At 41.7% G+C, this 19,483-nt stretch overlaps 1 protein-coding gene across 1 annotated transcript in view; it reads right to left on the bottom strand.

Moving 5' to 3' along the window:
* Positions 1 to 19,483, bottom strand: part of TRPM3 (transient receptor potential cation channel subfamily M member 3) — a 288,353-nt gene that overhangs the window by 153,305 nt on the left and 115,565 nt on the right. Inside the window, exon 9 of the mRNA XM_027105962.1 lies at positions 17,800 to 17,923. Within this exon, the coding sequence (XP_026961763.1) occupies positions 17,800 to 17,923 (124 nt within the window). The remainder of the gene's footprint in view (positions 1 to 17,799; positions 17,924 to 19,483) is intronic.

Here is a 19,483-nt window from a genome sequence, read left to right as displayed (position 1 = left end):
AGAGTTGAAAGCCTGTTCTTCTCACATTAGAAGAGAGAAGAAAAAACACAAGATTTTTATTCAAACAAGTCTGGATTCAAATCTTAATGCTGTTCCATAACTCTGTGTGCCTTGGGCAAATTACTTAACCTCTCTCAACTTCAGAGAGGGAAGGTGACAATAATGGCAACTTCTTACTGTGTTTTTCAGATTTAAATGAGAGGGAAATATATATACACACATGTATATAACTGCTTAATCATTAAAGCACCCTCAAAATGGCAGCTTTTAACATTATGATTATTATTTGACTTCTCTGATTCCTCGGTGGCCCCCAGGCCAGAAGTATTTTGATACCATTTCTCTTGGGTTTAGAAGAGAATGAAGATAAGTACTGAAATCTCTGTCCTGTGTCTCCGGTACTGGATAGGATAAATATTTAAGGTCATGGAATATTTTTTTAATGGACAAGTTATTGTGATATCATCTCTTGATCTCCATTGTCCTCCAGCTTCTTCCCCACTTTTTCTTTTCCTTTATTTCAAAATTCTTCACATAGCAGTTTTTACTCACTGTCTCATTCCTTTCAGTCTCATTCTCTTTTTTTTTTTTTTTTTTTGCGGTAGGCAGGCCTCTCACTGTTGTGGCCTCTCCCATTGCGGAGCACAGGCTCCGGACGCGCAGGCTCAGCGGCCATGGCTCACGGGCCCAGCCGCTCCGCGGCATGTGGGATCTTCCCGGACCAGGGCACGAACCCGTGTCCCCTGCATCGGCAGGCGGACTCTCAACCACTGCACCACCAGGGAAGCCCTCATTCTCTCTTGAATGTACCCTATTCATAGGATTTTTGCCCACAACGCCACCAAAACCATGCTCCTTAAGGCCACCAGTGTACTCCATCTTGCTAAATCTGGTGGCAGACTTTTAATACTTATAGTACTTGATGCGTTAAATGCACAAGATCATACATTTATTATAATATATATTTCCATGTATTTATTTTATTTTGTCACCAGCAAAGCCCATTAACAAGTCCCCGGAAATAAAAACAGAATCTGGGTAATAAAGTCTAACCTTTTTTCCTTTGTGCTTAGTCTAGTGTCACTTGCTCATAGGGTGCTGCCGGCAGAGGCCTTGCGCCTGGCCCTTCGGGCCAGAGTTCCTAGCGCCGAACGTCTGTGCTGACGCCTCAGCTGGGCAGGCTGTGTGCAGAGGCGCTGCGCCCGACACTGCAATTCAAGATGGCAGCAGTGGGCTGTGTGCAGAGGCACTGCGCCCGACACTGCAATTCAAGATGGCGGCAGTGGGCTGTGTGCAGAGGCGCTGCACCTGGCACTGGTATCTGGCGCCGGAACAGCACAGCCCCGCCAACCTACCAGAACTCCGCTCCCTCCCAGATGACACGATCCCTATAAAGGAGTTCCGCCCACAGCCTGTCAAAAGACCGTGTACTCTAGAGCGTGAGCTCACGCCTCTCCATTCTCTGATCAAAGAATAAAACTTTGCTTTGCTTCTGCACTGAACACGGTCTCGCTGTATTGGCTCAAATGACATTGGGCAGGAGGACCTTTGTTGGGGCCAGACTCGAAAGGGTCAGTACCAATTTCTTTACTATTTCTTCCCCACTGGAATGTAGGCTGAAATGAGGACAGGTACTGTTGTATCCCTAGCCCCTAGAATAGTGCCTGGCATGTGGCAAGCATACAATAAAGGTTTGTGGAATGAATGACTGCAAAAGTAGTCTGTTCAGCAAAAATCTATTGCAGGTAACAACAGACTGCCTTTCCCTGAAGGGAATGTGAATGTATGTTCCAAGCTGAAGTCCACCCCATGGATGCCATGGGCAGTTCCTGAGCACATTCTGGACTTCTGTTCAGTGCTTATAATTTGTTGGTATGTGTAATGATTTGGCTTTAAGAGATACATTTCCCACTTGGATTTTTCTGCAGTGAGCTTCAGTTGCAAATGCCCTTGTTTATGTGTATATGATGTATGCTGTGCCTGGCATCTGCTCTGCTTCCTGCCCCTCATGTGCCTGTGCCCACAGGGCATCTGGGAGCTGACTGGCATGTTACAAGGGTTAGAAATTCTCCTCTCTGAGCTCTCTGGTTTATTCTATTGGGGATGAGAAAGCTACCAAGTACTCCTAAGCTGGCAGAGTGACAGAATCAACCCACACAAGGAGATAAAACAGCTGTAGTGGAAATGGAGAGCTTCCGAGGACCAATGAAAGAGGAAGACAAAGAGCTTATGGCTCACGGACGGCAGATGGTTGAGGTCTGGTTAGGAAATGAGTTGTTGAGAAACATTTTATCTTAGGCTGAGTTGGAACATGGGCATTTAAAGCTATGCATAGGCTAGTGACAGTCCTAGCAATCTCAAACTTTATCTATGTCAGGATTGGGGTCCTCTCCTTCAACACCCTGATCCGTTTTTTTTTGTCCACAGTATAACTTGCAAGTTGGTTCTTGCAAGCCCTGAGTTTTGGGGATGCTGGTGGGGGTGTTATCTGGGCCCTGTACCCTTTCCCCAGAGCACTCAGCCCTTCCAAGGGCATCTCTCTGAAGCTGCAGGGGCTGAGTATGGTGCGTTGAGGTCTGCTGCATTGAGGCTCTAGAAATATAGGTACTAAAAGAGGAGATTTCCATGACTGGAAAAGGAGCTTTCCATTCAAAGTGGCTTTCTGACTTCAGTGTTTCTAAAGGCACTATCTGGGACAGAGATTACTTCCCTGTGTCTCCTGCCAATGGATGTGCATGTTTTTGGCAATGTGAAATGGGGGCATGGGGGGAAGGAATGAACAAATAAAAAGAGAGGAAGAAAGATAAATGAGAAGCACTGTGGTTCAATTCTTTGGAAAGATTATTCATCCACCCCAATAATCCCTCTTTTTTCCTTAGAGATAGTGTCACAGAGTGAAAAGAGCAAAAGCTTTGGAATTAGATACATCTGTGCTTGAATCCGGACTGTTTCATTATGATGCTGCCTTAGGCAAGAAACCTAATTTCTCAAACCTTAATTTCTTAATCTGTAAAATTGGAGAAATATCTATCACATAGGATTGTTTTGAGTCTTAAATGAAATATGAGCATAGGGTTTGGAATAGAGCCCACCCTGAATAAGTTTAAAAAGTTATAAAAAAGGGTAGGGGGAGAAAATACAGCATGAGACATGGCACACGTAGGCGTTGTTTGCTAATGTATTCAGCAAACATTTAAATGGAGCATCTACGTTATATCTAAAAATGTGTGACTTGCTGGGCAAGATGGATATGCCTTCATCGAGGCTAAAGTTGCAGACAGACAAAAACACATGCAAACATAAACAAATGAGAGAACTGTCAAGTGTGATAAATGCTAATAGGAAACAAATAGCGGAATGAAAGGGGGAACTGCTTTATATAGGGTGTTCAGGGAAGGCTTCCTGGAGGAGGTGATGGTCAAGCTGAGAATGAAGAATAAGAAAGCACCAGCCACATGAAGACTGGAGGGAAAGGTTTCAGGCAAAAGGAAGGATATAAGCAAATGTCTTGAGACCGAAGAAGACACAGGGTTGTTTGACGTACTGAAAGAAGACCAGAGTGGCTGAGATGAGAGACCAGTGCTAGAGCAAGGAGAGAAAAACAGGGTGAAAATATTGGTAGTCATTCCTCCGGAAAATCTATTTTGAGAGTTGGCCACCTCCTGCCCCTAAATGCTGTGCTGTAAGAGATTTCTCCCTTTGGTTATCATTCTGTCCTCTACAACTATGGAAACAAAACGATGCCATTTGGTGGAAGTACAAGTTTGCCCAAATGTTTGAATCATTAGTATTTGACTGTTTCTTAGTGTCGTTAGATGAGAAGATGGTGGGTTTTTGTTAATACTCTATGCTCTGCTGTTCTCCACAACAACTGAAACTGTCCCCCCATTAGCTCAGTAACAGAATTCCTCCAGCCCATTTCCTGGGGAAGCCTGGCAAAAGGACTCATACTCCAGACTTTGCATTCATGTAGCGCCTGCTGGAACCTGCTTGGTGGAATTTGTTTTTCCCCTGACCCAGGTCCCCTTGGAGGCCAACCACTGCCAGAAAAACTCAAACTCCATTTCTTGGCTCCCAAGTCAGCCTGCCTCTACCCAGAGGGCTGAGAGCTGTAATGCTCCTCCCCCTGGGTGGAGGCTGCCCTTCCTCCCACCTGGAACTTTATTTCACTCAGATCTGGAGGCTCTGTGTTCCCTGACCTTCAAAACCAGAGCAGTAGACTTTGAACAGGTGACGACAGTAAGGTAGGAGTGGTAGGGGGAAGCCTGATCAGACCACTTGCTAGCTGAGTGACCTCTAGTCACTCCAAGCAACTTTTCTGTCTGTAAAAATAGGGATGGCATTATTTGCCTCTGCTGTAGGGAAGATAAAATTGCAAAAAGCAACTGGCAAGCTAGGGATGAATTACTCCCTTTCCTCCCTCCTCTTCCACTTCACTCCTTTCTTCCCTTCCCTCCACCAGTCGGCGACGCCTTGAGCCTCTTGTCTTTTATCACTGAATGGCTCGTCGCTGGCATGTGCAGACAGCCCATGATGTGGTGTGAGACCCCAACAGTCATTCTCACCACTGTTATTAGTCATGGCCGAGTGCATGGAGGAGGATGTGATCACAACATTTAAAATCAAGTCAGTTTGGGGCCAGTTTTACTTAATAATTTTCTCTTTCTCTGCCCAGCCTCCCACCAGGCCTGCTCTCATTGTATCAGGATACTTCATTTGCTGGTATCTTTGAAAAAGGAGGAGTTTCACATAAGGCAACTTTTAATTTATTTCACAGGGGTGGGGTCCAGACATCAGCAGTTTGTAAAACTCCCCAGGTGATTCTAATGTGCAGCCAAGGTTGAGAATCACTATTAAGTGGTTTCTTAACACCCCGAGCCTCTACACTTCTGTGAACTATGTGTCTATGTTTCTATGAATTAAAAACGAGAAGAAGTAGGGTAAGGAAACTAATGTGGCTGCCATGGGCCAATGCTAAGGCCCACAAGGACGGGGGAAGTGTTAGTCACATTGCTATGGAATGAAGATGACAGACCAGCTCCAGAACAAGGCCTGAGCACTGGCCCTACAGTTGATAGCCATGTGCTGACAACAAACAGTAGAAGTGGGCTGAGAATAAAGAAAATACAAAGGCCAAATGAGAAGGTAAAAGAAAGGAAGTATTATTTAATGTAAAGGAGGAGATTAGTGGGTAAAATATTTAAATTCCCTTTAAGGGAGAAGATGGTCAAGTAAAAACCCAAAGATAAATGATAGAGATAATAGTAGTAGGAGTGCTCTTTATGCAGTGTATGTTTGTCTTCTGATTGGGAAAAATTTTCTCAGGTCAAGGTTTGGGTTTGGGGAAGGCAGATCATGAATTGGGAGAATGATATATTGGGCAACATGTGATCAACACCAGGCTAATGGCCCTGCCTGAAACCTTGGAATTTGATGAATGTATTCATTTACTGAGCCTCACATCTAATAAGAAGCATAAATACTAATATAGAAGGAAGTGTGGCTGAATGAGATCAAATGATAGAAGGTATTTTATACACATTGATTAGCATGGAAGAGAAAGCAGAAAGTATCTGGTTTCAGAAACCTGGTTTACAAATAATCCACACATACAAATAGCCTCTCTAGCTCCTTCCCATTTATCCGCCCCCCCCCGCCCCCGGCAACCCTCCACTCCCCTCTTCCTCCTGCAAACACTGTGGGTCAAAACCAAAACTTACATGTTTGAGTAAAATTGTGGAATCAGAAGTAGAGGAAGTGTCTTACACTGTTGGTGGGAGTGTAAATTGGTGCAGCCACTAAGGAAAACATTATGGAGGGTCTTCAAAAAACTAAAAATAGAGTTGCCATTTGATCCAGCAATCCCACTCCTGGGCATACAGCTGGACAAAACTATAGTTTGAAAAGACATACGCACCCCTATGTTCATAGCAGCACTATTTACAATAGCCAAGACATGGAAGCAACCTAAGTGTCCATCAACAGATTAATGGATAAAGAAGATGTGGTATATATATATATATACACATATATATATATACACAATAGAATATTATTCAGCCATAAAAAAGAATGAAATAATGCCATTTGAAGCAACATGGATGGACTTAAGAGATTGTCATACTGAGTGAAGTTAAGTCAGAAAAAGACACATACCATATGATATCACTTATATGTGGAATCTAAAATACGACACAAATGAACATATCTACAAAACAGATACAGACTCACAGACACAGAGAACAGACTTGTGGTTGCCAAGGGGGAGGTGGGGTGGGGAAGGGAAAGATTGGGAGTTTGGGGTTAGCAGATGCAAATTAGTATACATAAGATGGATAAACAACGAGAACCTACTGTATAGCACAGGGAACTATATGCTATATCCTGTGATAAACCATAATGAAAAAGAATATGAAAAAGTATATAAACTGAGTCACTTTGCTGTACAGCAGAAATTAACACATTGTAAATCAACTATATTTCAATAAAATTTTTAAAAAAGAGCTGTGAAAAAAAAAGAAGTGGAGAAAGGGAATAAGCTGGGAAACACCTATTTTGGAGAAGTGATTTTCAAACTTTAGTCCTATGATCTTTAGTTGAATGAACTGTTACTGGAGAAGGGTTACAGAACTAAGATGAATTTAAAACAGAGAAAGGGTGGGCTGGTGTCTGTCATATTCAGCATGTTTTTTATTCTTGCCTTTACCCATCATGAAGATGCTGTAGGAAGCAGAGTTTGGAAATGGTTTGAATATGACAGTTGACATCAGAAGATTTCCAAAAAAGACTCAACATCCTACCTCTTCATTGCCCTTCCCACCTGTATTTCCCCCTTCATTTGTTATAGTATCTTAAAGTCCCCTAATCAATAATTCCTTTGGTTCAATAAGTTTCCTCTATTGGAAGCTCAAGTATGTTATGGAGGTCAAAGAACTATCACTCCTGCTGCTGGGATTCCAGGTTCCCAGACAAGATGCTCTGCAGGGAGGACTTGGAATTGTAGGAGGTGGGAGATGGGTCACAATGGAGGAACAAGATGGGGATGTCCCAAAGAAGGGAATGACAATCTTTTCCTTCTTTCCTACTACATTTCTTGGTTTCTTGTTCTCAGACTCTTTATAGCAAACCAGAATTTTGCTAAATTATTTACATTGCTTTATGAGAAAATGGATTCTGGGTTGTAAATAGATCCTTGGATCACAGCCCATTTATAAGCTGATGACTTCCTGAGATGCATGATTGACTGTTTTGCATGGAAGAAATTACATGTACAAACTCTTATTGAGAAATGTGGAGGTTCACACATTTAAAAATTTCTCAGAGTTTAAATATTTATCCAAATGGGATTATCTCTGAGGAACTAAAAGGAATGTGAGACAATGTTTATGGCTCCCATGATTCTAATTTGGTTGCTACCATGGAGAGGTCTCTAATGTAGTGGTTCTTAACTCTTTGGGGTTATTTGTACCTTGGGGAATCTGAGAATTGAATGCATTCTTTCCATGAAAGGCGTACACACACACACAGAATCTTATGTATATTTTCAGGGGATTCGCAGAACTCCCTAGAGACTTCTAGTTGTTCTTAAACACTAGGCTAAGAATTGTTAGCCTATTGAACTCAGGGAAAACACTAGCCCATGTATTCCTATTTACAACAGAAAAATTCCTATTTGGGAATAGGCTGTAGGGTAGGGGTGAAGAATCCATCCTGGTGCTTGTAGAGCCTACTGCATTTAACATTTGAGAGAGGATTCAAGAGCTTGCACAAAATACAGAAAGATGTATAAGGCACAGTCTTTTTCCTCAAAGAAAATTAGGTATGGAGAGGCTAGAGTATAAGGGACAAGAGTAGTAGTACTGGTAGCTGTGCCTGGAAAGGAGGACTAGATCTGGATCACGGAGGATCCTGAATTCTAGGTTAAGAAACTGCACCTTAATTCTGAAAGCCAGTATGTTCCAGCCTACAGTCATCCTTGTACAATCTTCATCTTTTGGCCATATCTATATCCCAACATGACAATTAGATCTTTTTTTCAAACTGATTCCCCTTTAAAACTTATATTTTTAAAGGCTTAATATATACTTATATTTTGCATTTTATTGTAATCATTTCAAATACATATGCAAAAAACTATATCTCCTAAAATAAAAATATGAATTTGCATTCTACCTAAAATGATCTCATGCAATCATCAGTAGGTATTCTTCACTTTGGGAAACACTAGAGAGTGCGATGGGGACTTCTGAGTGGGTGGGAGGTTATGTTATGAGAGATGCTCTGTAAAAGGAATCCTTCAGCAGTTGAGTGTCAGTTGGAATGGAGAGCTTGGCGGTGGTGAGACCAAGTAGACACCAATGGTCTAGGTGAACATGGTGAGACCCTAGACCAGGGAGGCAGAGGGAAAATGCAGACTGGAGGTGAGATGGAGTCTTCCTAGAGTTGGAACTCAAACCAATTGTCATGTAAACCATTTAGTAAGTCAGCTCCTAAAGGAATAATATAATACAATAATATGTTTATTTTTGTGCATTATTTATATTTAATTATTTATATTTTAATGCTTGTTATATTTTCCCTTTGCCTTAATCTACTAATATTTAATGAATATGGTTGAAAAAAGTCAGGAGCATTAAAGTTCTATGCATTTTTATTGGTTATGAGAGAATGTGAGACCTGGATAGTGGGGTTAAAAATCAGATGGCCATTTTCTGTATACTTCTCTGGTCTTTCCCAATTTTTAAAATTTTTCTGGTTAGCTGAAAAATAGACATGATTCTTGTCCCATTGCTGTGCAGCTCAAATGACACAAGGAGTGCAACAGACCTTTGTCTATTATAAAGTGTTATTATACATCATTAAATGAAAGGTGTTATTATGATCAGCTGTCTTGGCAAGGAATTGTGTAAATGACATTTCCTTCAAATTTCTTTTTTATTTCAATGAATATTTTGTGAGAAGACATAGGAGAGTTGATCTCTAATTGGGACTTCTAGTTAGTCTGATTAAGATATTATGCTGGAAAAGAATAATTTCACTTTGCCCTTGATGCAGAAATTTCAAGTGATTTGGACACTGTACTTACATTTTCCTTGTAGGAATATAATGGCTACAGGGGCAGAGGGCATTCCAGGAATATCAACCAACAATGTATTCTTTTATTTTCCTTCCAGGACTCTAAAAATCTACTAAATATTTGTTCAGATTATTCTAGGAATGAAAGAGAAAATTGGCTCCTACTTTAAAGTCATTTTAACTTGGTCATACCTGATATTTTGAATATGGAATCAGCTGAAATATGGTGGAAAGAGCAGAGGACTTGCAGAAGGATGTTCTTGGTTCAAGTCTTGGGGTTGCCACTGACTAAGCTACATGATGTTGGGCCTGTCACTTAAGTCTTTGAGTCTTGGTTTCTCGCTGTAAAATGGAGATTCTAATACTGACCTTAGCAAGGTTGATTGTAGTATCAAATAAGATGACAAGAAAATTGTCTTCATTAAAAATAAAGTGCTATATAGACATCATCATCATTGTTACAATAAAAGTATTTATTGAATGCTTTACATATGTTAACTCATTTAATCCTTATAATTAACCCCATAACATAAATATTATTATTATCTCAACTTTCTGGAGGAGAAAACTAAAGAGATTAAATAACTTGCTAATGGCATGTATTAAATGACAGATCTGGGATTTGAAGCCAGGCAAACTGACTCCAAAACCTTCATCATCCTTATTCCTAGAATAGTGATATTCTATCACCTAAAAGAGTTTCAGAACTTCCAAAAATTAATCAGTAACTCAGTGTGTTTTGAGAACTAATATGAAAACATTTTTAATGGAACAATATCGCTCCTCTATCCTCTTTCCATCTCATTTAAGACGTTTGGATTTAAATTGTTACGATGATAGTCAAATGAACTTAAAAGGAGCTAGGCACAATTCAGCATTGATCTCAAAGAGCATTTCTATTTCTCCCCATACACTGTGTTAGAGAGAACTGTTTTCTAAACTTGATACATGACTTTGACTTTCAGCCGTCTGGCCTAAAAAGCCTTTTTTCAGCTCTAAGAGGTTTTATTTCATTCATGACCACACGAGACCTACTGCACTTGTTTGGCCATTGGTGTTAAACAGGGAAGGCGCAGGCTCACTCCTCTCCTATCACATGGGAGTTTACATATAAATATGTTTCCTCTTTTCTGTCCTCTCTATCCGTGGTGATGAGCAAGGAAGGAAGACGGAACGTGAAGATGGATGACAAGCGACTCAAGTCAAACTGTGCCCCAGTGACAATTATAACTATCGATAGGACTAGGGAGAAAACAAGGGTAAGAGCAGGTATCTGTGCTTGTACTCTGATTAGCATCTGTAGTGACTTGTCACATAACTGTAATGATAGCTGAGGTTACTGAGTATTTCCTAGGAGCCACAAACTGTGCCAACATTCTTTGCATAGGCTGAAACACTCAACTCTCCCAGCATCCCAGGGTGGTGGAGGGGTAACTGGGATCTTCAGGAATATCTCCTACACGATGCTAAGGTATCAATGCGTCAAGGTACGCTAACTGCTCCTGTCTATGGTATTAAGAGTCTTACAAACATCTATTTTTCTAAGCAAGGAACATCTTGCACTTTGTGGTTCTTCCTCAGATATAGGATACCCAACTGCGAAAGGAGAGGAAACCTGTTTGTTTAGAAGTCATGCTTGCTTGGTTTTTATGAATCTATGAAATGACAAGTAGAGAGCTGTCTCTCAGTTTCCCAAATGTGGTTAGAGAGTTGTGATGGGACATCAGCATATGCTTTACATATGCCCTCATAAAAGTAATACATCTCCCTGCATTGGAAGGTAGCAGAGTTGGGCCTCCAAAGACTCACCTGTAAGGCACAGAAAACACCCCTCTGTTGCCTTCCCCAGTGTCTAGCGGATATTCATCAGCTCTGGAGCCTGGGACCATCAAGCAGAGGACAAGAAGCCACGTGAGTGATGTCTGGGTACTGCTTGGCCTTGGACTTGGTAGGGCATAGACATAGGGCATGTGAAATCCTCGTGCCAGTTCTAATCTTTTGGTATTGTGATATTTGTCTCATTGTGGTTAGAAAAAAAAAGAATCAAAGCATAATCTGTACCAGTAAGGAAGAAGCTCTAAATGTGGCAGATCCTGGAACACATAGGTATTATTATCACTCTCTTTTAAAGCTGAGGGCCCTGGGGCTCAATGGAAGTTAAGTCTCTTGAGCGCTGAAGCCAGAACTGGAATCCAGGTTTGTCTGCTTCTACATGCTCCTTATAACCACTGCTTCTATATGCTCCTTATAACCACTGCATTGGGATACCTCCCGTAGGTCCAGCAACTTAAGCAGATGGCCCTGAATCAAATCTATGTCCATAAACCATATCTATGATGCCCTAAGGAGACATGCTGCTGTGTTAATGAAATTTTTAGGGCAATTTATGGATACTGAATCTGTATCTTTCTGCCTTAATGTATATTCATCTGAATTCATTCATTCACTCACTCATCCATTAAACAAAGATTTATTGAGCATCTGCTACATATATGCTATGCTACTAAGTACAGCTAGGGATGAGTGAGAATAACGAATTAGACAGAGATTCTGCTCTTAAGAGTTTACATGGGAAGTTAGAGATACACATAAATAACTTAAGGTATAAATGATAAGTACCACAAGAGAGTTGCAAATAAAGGAGTGAGGTGTCTTCTAGGTGTGTGTGTGCACGTGTGCATGTACATGCATGTATTTGCATGTGTTAGGCAACTGGTTACATCTAAAGAGAGGGTTCTAAACTTGAACAAATTCAGGGAAGTAGGAATTTAAAAAATGACTGCAAGATTAGTTTGGTTAGGGGTCCATAAAAAAGTGATGGAATGTAAGGCTGGAACTATAAGCAAAACGTTATACTTCATATTCAGATGATTGATGTGATTGGTTCTCTGCTCCAGCAAGAGTACCTGGCATTACTATATAGCAGGGGGTCAGCAAACCACAGCTTGTGGGTCAAATTTGGTCCACGGCCTGTTTTTCTGTGGCCAGTAAGCTGAGAATGGTTTTTATCTTTTAAAGGTTTGTTTAAAAACAAATAAGCAAACAAACAGAAAAATTATATGACAGAACCGCATATAGTACACAAAACCTAACATACTTACCATCTGCCTCTTTACAGAAAAGTTTGCCAACCTCTGCAGTGTATAAAATGGATTGTTGGTGGGATACTGGATTAGGAGAAACCATGTTAATAGGGAAGAGTGATAGGAAAGGAAGAAAGGGAATGTCTGAGAGCATGGACTTTGGAAATGAAGGAGCCTGGAGGAAGACAAGGCTTAATATGTGTAATTCGGGAATTGTCTCAAAATGATAACTGAGGTCAGAATAAGGAATGAAAGGGGAAAGAGCCAAGAACTGATCTTTGGTTTTTTTTGCGTTACGCGGGCCTCTCACTGTTGTGGCCTCTCCCGTTGCGGAGCATAGGCTCCGGACGCGCAGGCTCAGTGGCCATGGCTCACGGGCCCAGCCGCTCCGCGGTACATGGGATCTTCCCATACCGGAACACGAACCCGTGTCCCCTGCATTGGCAGGCGGACTCTCAACTACTGTGCCACCAGGGAAGCCCCAAGAACTGATCTTTGATAAACATCTTTTTATAGTGTGGGGAGGAAGAAGGGGAATTAGCAATAGAAAGATATATGAACTGTAAGAGAAATGGCAAGGAAACAGAATCTACAGAGTCTAACATCACTGACTCCTCAGGAATGTAACTTGGAAGAGGGAAGGGGAGTTAACAGCATCAAATGCTACAGAGAAGTTACTGAAAAGGACACAAACCTGATGACCTAATATCTTTGCTTCAGTTTATTCCATTAGCACATTTCTATGTCCTTGGCTTTTCCTTGCCTTAAGGTGCCCTACCCAAGTGAGAATGTGATGATATTGAGATGCTATAGCTTCAGCTGCTAGGACATAATAGTGACCTATTCCTTAAATTTAGCTTCTCAGGTTGCACGTGTCCATCATTTTCCAAAGAAAGGTAGGTAGCAGGTCCCCTCCAACTCTCCCCAAACTACCTCTTCTCTATACCTGTAGACATCCTTGGTAGATTCTTGACATCTGATGTCTTTAAAAAATCAGTTTATCTTCATTCTTGTACATCCTGAATTGACTAGAGATGAAGAAAGAGATTGCCCAGTATGACTGAAGACCTAACTGAATTAGAACCAATGACACAGCTTTGGGAGTGATGGCTTGGACTCTCAACTAGGAGCAGGACAAAGAAAACCACACTCTAAAATATGCTTCCACATGGATGATCTCAAGAATTTGATCTCAGACTAGCAAATTATGGAAAAGCTTGGCATTCAAGTTTGATATGAATAAAGTGATGGTGGTGGGGGGAGGGGAGGGTGACTGTATTTGGAGGTGGGAATGGAATTTAAAGTCTTGGATTTTAGAGCAGCATCAGTCTTGAGTGGAGACATGATCCTCAGGTGTGACTGGGAAGTGGTGGCCAGAAGAACAGCACTGGCCCCTAGCAGGTCCAACGGCTGGGAGAGAAGGGTAGCAAATTAGAGGAGCCATCAGTGTGGAAGTGGAAGTAGTGAACTAGGAGCCAGGCGGGTGCCATCCTCCACCATGACTTGTTTAGGGCCACAGGTACCATGGGGCTTACACTGCTGAGTCTGACCAGTACCCCATCACTATGGAGTGTCAGGAGCAAAGGTACTGCCCAGCCTGGGACTGGTGGGTTGGAAGTGGTGATGGGGGGAGGCTTCTGCAGGAGCTCCAAGAGGCAGGAGGTGGCACTGTCCTCTGGAACTAAAAGGCTCTGTGGTTTCTACACACGCAATCAGCCTCAGAGTACGCTATACCACTTTTCCTGTCCTGATGTTCTTTATGACCAGATCCCTCTTGAGAGGAAGGAGGTGGAGGGCCACTGATCCCTTACATTTGCCCCCAAATTACTATACTGGCTGGGGACAGTTTTTATTGCTTTACTTTAAATTTTTTCCTCAATAACAATGATGGAATTTAGTTCATGGCTTGGTTTCTAGGGGGATTTATCTTCTCAGAAGGTGACAGGATTTCAGGTGTTTTGACCCAAGTTGGGAAGTAAGCAGAGGAGAAGTGAATTTCTTCAAGAACAATATGAAGTTAGTAGAAAGCACTCACACAAAGGGCCCATCAATGCGTATTTTCCATAAGGTCACACAGCCCAGAGGCCTGGGTTTCACAAGCATCTATAGTGCAGATCTTTATGACATAGTTAATAGGATGCTGGGATGAGAAAGATGTACGATCAGCTCTAGAACCAAATCCCTAAGTTGAACTTGGCAATGAATGGTTAGGTTGACCTCAGGATATGACATCCCACTTCATTTGTAAAGGAAATCAAAAGAAACTTGAAGAGGAACCTTCCTTCACTATCGGTGGAAATGTAAACTGGTGCAGCCACTATGGAGAACAGTATGGAGGTTCCTTAAAAAACTAAAAATAGAACTACCATAGGATCCAGCAATCCCACTCCTGGGCATATATACCCGGAAAAGACAAAAACACTAATTCAAAAAGAAACATGCACCCCAATGTTCATAGCAGCATTATTTATAATAGCCAAGACATGGAAGCAACCTAAGTATACCAAAGAAGATATGGTATATATATATATACATACATACAATGCAATATTGCTCAGCCATAAAAAAAGAAAGAAATAATGCCATTTGCAGCAACATGGACAGACCTATAGAATAACATACTAAGTGAAGTAGGTCAGACAGAGAAAGACCAATGTCGTATGCTATCACTTATACATGGAATTTAAAAAAATGATACAAAGGAACTTATTTAAAAACAAAATAGACTCACAGACATAGAAAACAAACTTATGGTTACCAAAGAGGAAAGGGGAGGAGGGATATATTAGCGATTTGGGACTAACAGATATACAGGACTATATATAAAATAGATAAACCAACAAAGACCTACTGTATAGCACAAGGAACTATATTCAATATATTGTAATAACGTATAATGGAAAAGAATCTGAAAATTCTTATATATATATATATATATATATATATATATATAAAACTGAATCATTTTGCTGTACACCTGAAACATTGGAAATCAACTGAACTTCAATTTAAAAAAAAGTTGCAAAGAAACTCTGTACCTAATACTTGATGGATTAAATCTCCAGTGGGGGAATAAAAACTCTAGACTACCTAACTGAGAAAAGAAAAGAAAAAAAAAGCAACTTGAAGCATGTAAAAGTGAAGAGGAGCTCCCTGTGCAATGCTGCTGTGTGTGCTAAGCCAGGCGGCCTGGACAAGGTACCTGGGCTCTGCAGCAGGACAGACCTAGTGTGGCTCTTCCTGGCTGTGCGCACATCTCCTCACCTCCCCAGCCTCAGTTCCCTCCCCTGTTTCTTTCTTTCCCTCCCTGAGAAAAATAATGCCTACCTCCTTCCACCTCCTTTCTAAAGCATCTAGTACTGTCCACACACATAGTCCTTCAAAAATGGAAATTATTTAAATTACATTTATGATTTTAAAAATCCTAATTTCTGTCCAGATGTGGATGGAAATCAGGACAATTTACTGCTTGTTTAGATCACATGTCCTTAGCCTAGAGCTAGGGATACCTCACGTTTCTTAGAATAAATATCTCGCATGAAAATGCAGCTGAAATTACAGCAGGGGCCATGATTAAGCAACAAGATAATCATCAGACAGAAAGAATCCCAGGGAACAGCCCTGTAAAGTACCCAGAAAAGTACATTCAGCCTCATTTGATTTTATGACTTCTAACTGGTTCCTAGAATTTTGAGCCTGACTGCCTTTCTAGGAAACTTGCAGGACTGCTGAAATGCATAGCTCTGGTAAGCTTTCACAGTCATTGGCCTTACCATTGGAAAATCCTTAATCCTCAGTTAGGAGAAAATCCCTGCTGCAAGCATGCAGAAGCTCAGTTCCATGCCCTCCTTGGGAGTGCAGGAAGCACATGGGCTGAAGTGCTGTGAGCTAACTGCCTCCGAGATGGGAGGACGCCAGTGGCACTTTCAGGATTGGCAGAGGCTCTGCTGGGACACCAGCGGTCATGACTGTGAACCCAGTCTGCACGTGGGCTTCTCTCTGCAGGGCGGCCAGACTACTTAGATTGGATACTCAAGGATTAGAGGTGTTGCCCCATTCTCCTTACCTCACTCCTCTCCTCCCAAACCTAGAAGCTGCTGAAAGGCTTTTCACAAAGGCTGTGTGATGCTTTCTGGAGTTGGATCTTGTTTATTTGAATCAAATCTCTTTTTTTCTAAATATTTAGTTCCTTAAACTCAGAAACTGCCTCTTTCCCTCCATCCTGGCAGCCTCAGTGAGCACCTGTGCATGCCAGCCACCGTCACATACACAGGGACACCATCATGAGCAAGACATTTCCAGCCCAGGCCCAGGGAGCTATAGTCTAGTGGGGAGCTGCCTGCAGGCAGCTCTCTCTAGTTCTTCTCCTCACCACCTACCTGCCTGTGGTTGAGCCTTTTAGGGTCTGGCCCTGGTGCCCCTCTGGAAGAGCTGTGCCCCCCTACGTCTCCGGAGATGATCACTCCAGGATGCCTACGCAGACTTTGAGATCGTCAAGGCCTGAGTGAGGCTACTGCTCAGGTCTGAACTGCTCCTTCGCCTCCCATCAGCAGGTGGGCTCACATGGCCTTTGAGAATAGTCCCCGCTCACTGAGGCCTACCTCAAATCGACCCAGACTGGGTGATTCACTGCATTTGCTTCAATGAGACAATTTCTGAATAAAAATACTTCCCACAGAGATGAAATACCAATGATTTTTTTTTTTTTGCGGTACGTGGACCTCTCACTGTTGTGGCCTCTCCCGTTGCGGAGCACAGGCTCCGGACATGCAGGCTCAGCGGCCATGCCTCACGGGCCCAGCCGCTCCGCAGCATGTGGGATCCTCCCGGACTGGGGCACGAACCCGTGTCCCCTGCATCGGCAGGCGGACTCCCAACCACTGCGCCACCGGGAAGCCCACCAATGGTTTTTAGTCTAGTTCCTGATTTACTCATCAGGTGACTTTGGGCTTCTGTAAGGTGAGGATAATAACTGTACCTCTCACATTGGGACAGTCACCAAGATCACGTGAACTAATATATGGAAAGATCTGGCACCTGCCTACTCCTTCAGTGTTAGCTCAGGTTATTTCTGTGCACCGTAACAGAAGGTCTCTGTGCTGACACACTTCTAAGACATTTTCCCCAGATGTAAGAAATGTTTCAGTAGTTATTGAAGGACACTTCGGAAATTACAGAAATTCCCACCCTTCCTTGGCTATGTTTCTCCATTTTCCACCTGTACAGATGAACAGATCAGCCTGGACCCTGTGTCACTAAGATCATTGATACTAAGCACATCAGTGATTCATGACTCACAAGTCAAGTGAAACTCCAAACCTAACAGAGTATCAACTGAAGCATTTTCCAAGAGGAAAACCCATGTTCTCTCTTCACCTCATTGGGTTGAGGCAATCGGAGCATTCAGGTGAGCTTCAGTAGCAAATGATGCTAGAACCCTGCTGCCCACACTTCATTAGATCCAGGCAGAAAAGTTTCTTAGCTACTGAAGGGAGGAAGCTACAGGGGCCAGTGGAGGCTGAGGATGGTTGTGAGCTTGGCCGGAAAGGAGAAACAGTGGGTGTGTGATTCAAGAAAATGGTTAAACAGACAGAGGGAATGTGGGGAGGTCTCTGCCACCCATGGACACAATGTTACCTACCAATTCCTTCTTCTTCATGCACTCCATGAGGATGATGAACAGGTGCTGAGCTTGGGTTCGAGTGTATGTGAAAGTCTTCTGAATGGTCACCAATAGCTGGTCTCTCAAAGATTCGTTTATAAGTCTGCAGTGAAAAAATGTTGAAAGCGGGTTAACTCAGCTCCTATTTAGTACATATTTCTGACAAATATAGAACACGAGAAAGCATTATGAGGATTTACTTTAGATAGGAGTTATTTCTTCCCATATTTTTTTTCTATAGCAGTTATTTTGATTGTGATTATTTTTTTTTAAGTGCGTTTAAAAATAAATCCATTTCAACATCTCAGTACCTAAATGAGTAAAGGAAGAAGATGGATTTAGTTCTTTTTTGGCTCTCCCTTTTTTCTTTCATATGGCATATGTCTAATGCCCTCTTGCTCAAGTGCTGTTATCAAAAAAATACCTTCAATTAATCCTTTGCATCTTGGTAAAAATTTACTATTAATATATTACTTATTTGAAGGAGATTTAAATTTCACCTTCATGTCTAACTGTGGAAAGAAAAATTTTGTCTCAGTAAGGGATTTCTGAGTATCAGTGAGGAGAAATAGGACTTATGTTTCCTCTAAAATCATTCTGTGAAGGTAGTAGCTGAACTGGCCCACAATTCAGGTCCTCACTATTTATGTTGAACTTTTGCTGTGTTGTGTGCCAACAAGAGTCTGACCCATAAAGAGGTATTATATTGACTACTTTATTTAAAGATAGTTTTCGTATTATAGAGGAGTGAATTAAAACAAGGAAGGTGCATCATATCAAGTTAAAGCTCAATTATCTCTTGCATGTGGACGAATCACAATTAATTTTAACTCCTTTACCACGAGGCTGCTGAGAACTGGTCTATCTCTATCAGCCATCAAATAGCAGGAAAGAAAATTCACTTTGTATTAATAGATACTATTCAAAATCAGGAAGATAAAACTTCTCTTAAGGACTAGTGACAAAATTACCATAATTTGCCTAGTACTTTACAGTTTAGAAATTGTCTTCACACATGAAGCAACAACAACTCCTAGATAAAATAGTATACTATAATTATTATCTCATTTGGTGCCTACAGAAATTTGATAGACAAGAGATCTGTCCAATTCAGAAGGGAAGGATATTTTAGCCAGAAAGAGCCAGATGCTTAAGGTCACTCAGAAAACAAGTGGCACAGTCAAAACCAGAACCTAGTTCTTCTGATTCCTCGGCCGGTGCTGTTTCCACTACACCATGCTGCCTTGTATTACACCTCGCAATACACCACTGCCTCTCTTTATCACTGTGGCTACTTGAGCAGGAAATTATAAAATTTCCTTTATCTGTTTCTTAAAAGAAAGCAAGATGAGAGGCTTGAGAATGTCTTCATATCACTGACCTGCTGTGCCCCAGGATTGTGTGAAGATTCACCTAGACCCACGAGGCTGGATATTATGGTGGCCCTACTTTGAGGCAGCTGCACTCCCCATGATAGAATTATACCAAGGATCCTGGAATGTCACTCACCTTGATGGAGGATTCGGTTACCCTTTTGGCCCCCCAGGAAGATTTATATCATGAACATATACATTCAGAAAAAGAGAATGATCCAGATAAAGTTGAAAAATGATACCAAATCCTCTCAAGATTACTGAATTATTCTGGAGGACTCTGTACTCTT

The sequence above is a fragment of the Aethalodelphis obliquidens genome, unplaced genomic scaffold (genome assembly GCF_003676395.1).
Source record: "Aethalodelphis obliquidens isolate GAN/ISIS:26980383/991018 unplaced genomic scaffold, ASM367639v1 scaffold7, whole genome shotgun sequence".
NCBI lineage: Eukaryota > Metazoa > Chordata > Mammalia > Artiodactyla > Delphinidae > Aethalodelphis > Aethalodelphis obliquidens.
This window is presented reverse-complemented; position numbering and strand designations above follow the sequence as displayed.